The sequence below is a fragment of the Wasmannia auropunctata genome, unplaced genomic scaffold (assembly GCF_000956235.1).
Source record: "Wasmannia auropunctata unplaced genomic scaffold, wasmannia.A_1.0 LD302720.1, whole genome shotgun sequence".
Lineage (NCBI taxonomy): Eukaryota > Metazoa > Arthropoda > Insecta > Hymenoptera > Formicidae > Wasmannia > Wasmannia auropunctata.
Window position 1 is genome coordinate 5,999 of NW_012060170.1, and position 9,714 is coordinate 15,712.

The window sequence follows — 9,714 nt, forward strand, 5'->3', positions numbered from 1 at the left end:
TGTTATCATCTTATATCCCCCTCGAAGTCCGAAAACTTTTGTCTGAAACATTTTTTCCTAGTGTGCTTATTTTTCGAGATATTTGAAAGTTTCAGGTTAAAAAAATCACCCTGTATACATATATTCAAATTCAAATATATGAATTTATATTTATAATTTGAATATATGAATTTATAATTTGAATATATGTATACATATATATATATATACATATTTCATGATGAAGATTTGATAAGTTATTTAATTAACAATAATTACAATTTATATTAATAATTATAATTTATAAAAGGCTATAATATAATATGAAAATATTTATAAAACAAAAAATATTTTACATAAATTTAGAAAAAATTACACATTTTTTATCATTATTTACACATTTTTTATCAAATTATATACAGGGTATCCCATAAATTATAATTAATATTTCGAGGAGTAAAAGAGAATAAAATTTTGAACTAAAAGTTCCTTTCCCAATTTTGGCTAAAACCATTATTTACAGTTATATTAACGAATAAAGTTGATCAATCAAATTGCGCTCAGCAAGAGTACGCAAAAGCTTAGCATGCCATGGGACTCCTCGCGCTTACTACGGATTCTCCCGATTAAAATTTTATTTTAATTTTTCATATTAATAAATAAGTAAATGAATATAATAAATAATAATAAATTAATAGTGGTTTGACAATGAGTCAAAATTGGGAAAGAAACTTTTAGTTCAAAATTTCATTCTCTTTTTTTCCTGGAAATATTAATATGAGACATCCGACAGGATATCTTTAATTAATAATATGAAAAAAAACAGAAGAAAATATTTGTATAAAAGAAGCAAATATTATGATAAACAAAACAATCTTTTTAAGGTCATATTTTTAAAATTTGAAAATATAATTATATGATTTTTTACATGATTGTTATATGTATTTTATAAAGTATTTGAGTAGAGTTATCAACGAATTAATTGTTTACAAGATATTATTACTATTTAGTTTACAGCAAAAAATTATTTTGAACTGGACTAAGTGTTTTGAATATCGTAGATTTTTGAATGCTGAAAATGATGCCGTAAGCCAAAAAATTTCAGCATATCAAGTTTTTAACATCAGGTAAGATAATTGAGATTTAATGTCCAAAAAATGGTTTTTTTCACGATATTTAACATTTTAATTCTATAAAAAAAGTTAACGTTAATTTAATTACTTTAAAATTCTGATCAAAAATTATGAATGTATTATTTATTTTCCATAGATTGCATTTTTTAATTTCAACTTATTTTTTAGCAATACAATAAGTAAGTGAGGCAGATGGGAATCGGCGTGGTTATTAGTACGCAATATTTAATTCACATAAAATTTACTTTATTCTCAAATCAAGGTTTCGGTTATCTTTTTCAGCCATCTTCAGTGACAATTTACAATTAATAGTTATACATTTACTCGCTCGGACTTTGAAGAGATACAGTTGCTACGATAATTTTCTTTTCTCTGATTTTAAATTTTGACCAAATTTTATACATCGTTAATTTTAACTATTTATTCATTACTGTTATTTATTAATTTTATTGTTGCCAAGATGCGAAGTGTGTTTTATTACGTTCGAGGACATATAGTTAGACCATGCAGCCTCAGTTAGATTCAACTGCACGGACAGCTATTGGAGATAACTGCTTTCTCACTCACTAGACGTAGAAGAATACATACATTAAGAAATTAAGAGCGAAAGTTAAATGTGACTATTGTAAATTGTCACTGAAGATGGCTAAAAAAGATAGCCAAAACGTTTTACTTTTAGAATAAAGTAAATTTTATGTAAATTAAACATTACGTACCAATAACTACGCCGATTCCCATCTGCTTCACTTACCTATTGTATTTTTAATTTAGGGAATCTTGTTAGGTTTTTATTGTTTGTTATTTTTTAGCCATGTTATTACGAAGGAATTAAATACAGGATTTTTCTAAGATAACAATTAAATTTTCTATCTGATGAAGTTACATGTATGTACTTATAATTCTTAGTTTGTGCTTATCGATGCACATATACAATGCAATTTATCATGACAAATTCCGTTAAATGCATAAGTATCCCATATACACATCGTGACAAATTTTTAAGCATATACATCTTTTTTATTACGCATCCAAACCTAATTTTATCAACTCAACATTGTTTACATGTAATTCGCAACTCAGGCTGGTATCATTTCGTACCAACAAAATGCCAAATTTTTTTAGGAAGCAAATATTGGTATACATTGATAACTCTGCACAAATTTTTTTTTCATTCTTAGCATAAATTCTACCGCTGGACGCTGGTAGAACCTGAGTTACATTGATGCCTATACTTTAATCGTAAAGGATTTTTAATCTGTTGTTTTTAATTATGTTTATTTTATGCTGGAAAATAATCACGTTCGGTCGATAAAACAGACGACTTTAGGATGCAGTTTTAAGAAAACATTGAAAATGTAAAATAATACTTATAATACGCATTCGAATAGCAACTTTAATAGAAATTCGTAAAACATTGAATACACAAAGATTTATTTCGTATATAACTGTGTATGTATAAGCATTTAGATATAAATAAATTCAGCAGTAAGTATTATGTATTAAACATTCAGATTATATTAATAAAAATAGTGATAAGATTTTAAAAGAAATATAACAAAATGTATTTAAATAATTTAATATCTGAAATTTGACATTTATGCTTGTCATGACGAACAATTTATTATATATTAATCCACAAACTGACTATATTTATTGTTTTGTTACAATTATAAATGCGAATACAATTCATACAGAAATATTTTTCACATAAGAAAAAGAGCCTAATAATTGCTCGTCGATTTTAAGACTGAATTGTGTGCCAAATGGTACTCTATATGAGACAATTATACAGAAAAGTTTCAAGCTGAAATGACAATTGTTACCAGAGTTAGAGGGGGGAGAGGTGAAATCAAAGTTCAATACACTGATTGACATGTTAAAGTTTACTGCAAAAGGAGAGTAGTTTCTCATAGATTTTGGGACTTTGAAAACGATGTTGCCCTTAGAATTTGTCTACCATGTCACATTTTTGAGAAAAATGGAAGTGAAACCTTTAAAAAACACGTTTTTCGCAATTTTTGAAAAATCGGAGCGAACTTGATGCAGGTAAATAGTTTGTAATAATGGAGATACTTGGGCTCAAGTACAATGTTTAAATAAAGAATGAAATTCGAATTCCCTTTAATCAATAAAATTAACTAAAATAAAAGGGCTATGAGAGCGCAATAAGCCGTGCGCAACCAAAAACTAAATTAAATTAAATTAAATTAAAAACACCATGAAAAACTAAATTAAATAATATTTAAGTTTTCATTTAAGATTTCTTAGAAGTTTCTAACACATCAAATTCATCCGCTACGATTTTTCAAAAATTTCGAAAAATACATTCTTTCTACTTTAATTACCTTTCTACACAACACAAATTTACAACATATTTTTATTTTCTGTTAAATAAGAATTACATATATTATAAGAAAAAATAGCAAAACGTGTTATTATACAGTACATATTTATTAACTTATACTCTTATTTTAATTAGTAAATAATTCGATATATAATTAAACATTGTCTAATTTTTTAAATACTATTTATCAACTTTTAAGATATTTATTCTAAACCTTATAGGACTATTCAGCGAATAAAAAGTATATGAGTTTTATAACATATATAAATTGCTGGAAATAATTGTTGGAAATCTTTTCTTTAAACATATGAATAAAATAAATTTAAATTCCTTTTTTGAACAAAATGATTTTGGATTACTAATTATTATTTGTATTATTTTTCTATATTTTTTTCAATTGGAAACATTTATAAGCATACAAACATTGATTTACTGAAAAATTATATCATAAAATAAAAGAATTGTTTTACTTTAAATATTCTATATAAGTATGCCATATTCCTTTTTGGTGAAATTGTATTATACAGTTGCAAATCATAAAACGAAGTCGTCCGTTCTTAATATCTTCTCTGGTTTGATAATAAACGTCTAAAATAATACAAAAATTTATTATAAATTGTTATGTATTATACAGAGTCAGGCAAATATTATACTAGTTTACAAAATATTTTTTAAATCATTTTAAACTAGAAAATATGTTTCTTATAGATTTTTGAATGCCGAAAATAATCCTACGAGTCAAATTCCTTTTGTTAGGTTTCCGAAATAATTGAAATTTAATATGCAAAAAAAATACTTTTTTGTGATATTTGAAATTTTTTTTATAAAAAAAGATTAATGTTATTTTGAAATTCAGATCAAAAGTCGTAAATGCAATTTTTAAATTTTGATATCTTAATTCGTCTTAATTTTTATTTACTTACAAAGGAACCTCGCGAAGTGTCAAATTCTGATTTTAATGAAACTTGGTACACTTTGAGGTCACATAAATAGACGAATTGAGAAATTATCAGTTGGGGCTAAAATACGGTTTAAAGAGATAAAACCACTCCTTATATATAAATTAATTTTTCTTTTTTTCGTTATATCTCGAAAACTATTCAAGATATCAAAAAATATTTTATACAAAAGTTTTACAGTAAAATTACCTCTATTCATTTACATTAATAATATTTTTTTAGAATAATTATATTTAAAAAATTTTTTTTAATTTTTGAAAATAATCATTTTTAAAAAATTGTATTAATGTAAATAAATAGAGATAATTTTACTGTAAAACTTTTGTACAAAACATTTTTTGATATCTTAAATAGTTTTCGAGATATAACAAAAAAAGAAAAATTAATTATATTAATTTATAATTTATATATAAGAGGTGGTTTCATCCCTCGTTTTTTAGCCCCAATTGATAATTTCTAAATTTATCTATTTATGTGACCTCAAAATGTACCAAGTTTCATTAAAATCAGAATTTGACAATTCGCGAGGTTCCCTTTGTTAGTCATAATGGATACAGTTTTGTTAAGATACCAAACTAATTTTTGGATCAAACAGTAAATTAATGTTATTATCAGCTTGAATATTTTATACTTTATTTTGGCACTTTTTGACTTGAAATATAAAATATAATCTCGTAAATTATTTATTTCCTTACAACTTTATATTCAGAATATTTATATTCAGAACTAAAAAAAATAATTTTTGTAAAAAAAATCATATAATTCTATTTAGAAAAAATGATGGTGATCTTTCGGATCTTTGAAACTATTCTATCTAGAAAAAGAAGATTTACCGTAATAAAATGATCACTTCTATTAATTTTTGTTAAGTAAATTCTTCTTTTACTCTCATAGTTTCGCAATATTCGAAATAATAATAGCTATTGCCTCACCCAGTAATTACAAAATCACATATAAAATATTACAAATATTTCATATACGCATGTACATACGCACACACATGTACACACGCACACAAATGCAGATTACATTTATTTTTTTATAATTGACATTTATATTTATATATACATTGCCGTTGAAAAGTTTCCGGACAGTAGCAAAATTTTTATGTTTTGGAGTTTTAAACCGTTGAATTTTCAGTATGGCAAACTTGCTTTCAGATTTAAGAGTTTACAGTAGTAGGGATGCATGAAACTTAAAATCAATACAGAATATCTTAAAGTATTTTTTAAAATAATAAAATTACTTTTTGCTTTAGCACAGTGCTGCACTTAAGTTCAACAATTTAAAACTCCAAACATAAAAATTTTGCTAGTGTCCGGAAATTTTTCGACGGCAGTGTATATATAGAAGATTTCAAAGTATATTTTTTCGTAAATCAAAATATTTATAGAAAAAAAGTCAAAGACAAAAATTATATCATAACAGTCTTTACATTTTTTTCTGGTAGATTTTTAGATATAAAAGCTCAAAACTGGTTAAATTAAAGTCGAATGGCTACCGAATTGCATTTAGATTCCACGAAAAATTGTATTACCACATTTATGCACATAGTTCATGACTAAATTTTTTCATGGATTATATGTATCATCATGCAATAGTAATCTGAGAATCAAATTTTTTAAAAAGACATGATAGCATCATATATTATAGAGCAAAATTTGTACACACCTTTATAAAGTTTTTTCCACAAGGTACATCTTTCCGTAATATCTCATCCGTAAATCCTTGATTTAGACATTTTTTGTACCAATTATCTTCCTACACATTATATAGAAAACTCAATTACTTAAACTTATCAAGATATTAAAAAATATTATAATTATTAATAATTAATTAAATTAACTTACAATTTTTCGAAGTTCTTTTTTATTATTCTTCGTTTGTATTTTATCTTCTTCCTTCACTTTTTTATTTTCTCGATTGTTTTCAGAATTACAGGTTGAAATTAATTTTTGTTTTAACGAATTTTGTAATTCAACTGTAGAACAATTTTTTTCATATAGATTATCCTTTTTTCCTTTTATATAAATTTCGTTATCACTCATTTCCTTTATAGATACACTCTGCGAAGGTTTTGCATTTTTAGAATTTTCCCAACTTGCAATTGTATATTTACTATTATTGTTTGAATTATCTTTCTCAACAATCAAATTTTCTTCTTTGTTCACATTTTTTTTTAAACTCGTATTTTTTTCATTTATAATGATATTTTCTTGTTGAAATCCATATTTATTTTCTTGCGACATATTTTTTTCTTGATTATTTTTTGTAAAAGTCACATTATTTTCTTTAAAAACTTTCTGTTTTTGTAATTTGACGTTTTGTTGCTCTTTCTCCGTAGCAAAATTGTTAACGATTTTTTCATTAAATTCGCAAGTCATGTCAATTCGCATGTCAGAAATGTGCTTCGATTCGACTTTCGTTAGAAAAGGAAACACTTTTTATAATATTTTTGCTTTGAATTTTTGCAGAAATATTGCTTTGGCTAGTGTCGGAAACATATTGTTCACTTTCGTTAAAAAGAATTTTTTTTGAAATATTCTCATTATTCTGTGAATCGTAAGTTTTGCCAATCATTTTGCATTTTATTTGTTTAGTATCAGCATTCTCCATGTTCTTCATTGCAATATTACTCTCATTAATGTCAGACATATTTTTCCATTCATTCCCATAAAAACAATTTTTTGAATTTTTTTTATTTATTTGAGAATCGCAAGTTTCGGGAATTATTTTGCGTTTAAATTTTACATTGTCAGTGTTCTGTGTCATCGCAATATTGCTTTTATTGACGCTAGAGATATGTTTTATTTTATTTTCGTCAGAACAGTGAATTTTTTTTAAAACAGTTTCATTGTTTTGCGATTCGCAAGTTTCAGGAATTATTTTTCTTTTAATTTGTCTTGTACCAGTATTAACAATATCTTGTGTATTCTCGATTATTACATCAGAAGAAACAAATGTCGGAGTCTCCAGTTTTAAAAATGTGGCAAAGTCATATTTTGGATTGCAATATATTTCCGTGGTGCAATATAAAATCGCGAGTGGAATTTCGCTATCAGAAATCATTCTGCGTTTGACACCTTGTAGCTTGTGATCTACAATACAGAAATATTAAGTTGTATATTCTATTACTTTTAGTTTCAATGATAATACAATTACTTACAAATAACTGGATAGTCAGCTATGATAGCTTGAGTGAGTTGTGAAGAATCATTAGTAGGCTGTTGTATGACAATGGCATTTTTTGCAGTGAGGTCTCGAGGAGTAAGAGGTCTCTTCGTAGGATATACACACGATTTACCACCTAAAATATAATCTTGTTTTACAATACTTATAAATTAATATAACAATATGTTGCAATATATATTATAAAAATAAACAGAAAAATAATAAATTGAAATATATACAAAAAGTAAAATTTAAATTAAACAATAATAAAGGTATAGTTATAATATTCAAATTTGATACAATTCTTTCATAATATATTTTACATGTTACTATATGTATTACTGCCAAGTTTTATTTTATTAAAATTTAGAATTAGGATAAAAATTAGTATTAACTACCTGCTGCAGTAATTAATGATGCATATGCAAAATATTGTTTGGTACAAAAATGCACAAACGAGAGACCTTTAAACAGTGTGCTACGCTTTTCATTCGGTAGAAATAAATTTGAGCAAACTTTCAACCATTCTTCTTTTACTTTTGGGAGAAAATCTTCTATTTTTGGTAATTCTTTGGATTCTTTGACGGCTGTATCTACTGCTTCCCAATATGCATTTGTAACTATAGGTTTGGCAGATGCCAATGCACAAGCAAACTATATAAAATATATATTATAAAATATATAGTACAAGTATAAAATTGTAGTTAAAAATTGACAAATTTTTTCAAAAAAATTGACAAATGTTATTTATTTATTTTTAATGCAAAATATTTTGTAATATTTTCCTTACTTAGTATAAAGTCATACATGAAATTAAATAGTAAAAAATAATAAATTAATAGATACAATAATTATTGGTTAGATATATACAAGTTTATTAATTATATCCAATCTTATTTTTTAAACAAATAAAACAATTTAATATTACAAAATTTATCAATATTTTTCATGCTTGAAAAGTATATAAAAATTACATAACTGGAAATAAGATTTAATGCAAACACTTAAAAAATTTAAATAAACTAATCTCAATAACTGACAAATCTACACAAAATTATATAAAATCTTACTTTTGTAGTAAATAATGTATTTTTAGCTACTGTCAAATGGGTGCAAGAGTCCTCCCAAGTCTCTGACAATTTTGCTTTCAAATTGGAAACGATATCATTCAATTTCCTCAAATCTTCTTCATTCAAACTGGACTTTGCAATTACGAATGAATAGCATAATACTCTACAATAAAAAAAAATTTGTTACAAAAATAAATATTATTCATGTTAAAAACAATATTTATTAAAAATAGTACTAAAATAATTTATTCTGATAATCAAGATTAAAATTAAAATCAAAATGGTATAAGAATTAATTATATCATAAAATATTTAATAAATGTTAGATATATATATTCTTAAAATAATAAAATAAGACTTGCAAAATAAATTGTCACAATCTTACACAAAAGTAGACTCCTTTAGACCAAACTGTACTATATCACCAGCTTTCAAAATAAATTTTTTATCAGTAAGCAATTTTTCCTTCTTCTTATCTCTTATAATAAATGTTCCATATTTAGATATATCATTAATAACACATTTATATTGTGTCTAAAAGAGATATACATATTTTCAATATAATGATAAAAACATTTCTAAAAGATACATATTAAAAATTAATGAGAACTAAGGTAATACTTACCTGTGATTCCTCTGTTGGTTCTACAGAAATTATTGCATGACGTCTACTAATTGTGACATCTCCTTCCAATTTAATGTCACTTAGTGATTTACCAAATAATTTTTTCTGATTTGGTAAAATATAAACACAAAAACCTAAAAGAGAATACATTTTTAATTCTTACAATAGTTTTTTTCTCTATATGTAGAATTTATTAAATTATTAAATTACGAAAAAATAACAAAAAAAGATAAATAATTTTTTAAACTGCACATACATTAAAGTTTTAAATAATTTATTTATATAAATTATTTAGACCTTCATTATTTATAAATTTTAAAAGATGTATTAGGGTAACTGTCCCTATTAATGTGCCCTGAACCCTATTAGTGTGCTTTTATATTTAAATAAGTCATAAAAGTAAACTGGTACAAATATATAGACAAAGTATTTT

The 9,714-nt window shown here is 24.5% G+C and overlaps 1 protein-coding gene across 1 annotated transcript; it reads right to left on the reverse strand.

Annotated features, from left to right (window-relative positions):
• Positions 1–3,956: 3,956 nt before the first annotated feature.
• On the reverse strand, positions 3,957–9,415 carry LOC105461244 (the record flags this gene model as incomplete). Its single annotated transcript, XM_011707742.1, has 9 exons — positions 3,957–4,044; positions 6,087–6,176; positions 6,266–6,298; positions 6,816–7,513; positions 7,582–7,722; positions 7,985–8,240; positions 8,657–8,819; positions 9,042–9,190; positions 9,282–9,415. Coding segments are annotated over 9 exons (1,718 nt in total), but the record flags the coding sequence as incomplete, so codon positions are not given.
• Between the last annotated feature and the right edge of the window lie 299 nt (positions 9,416–9,714).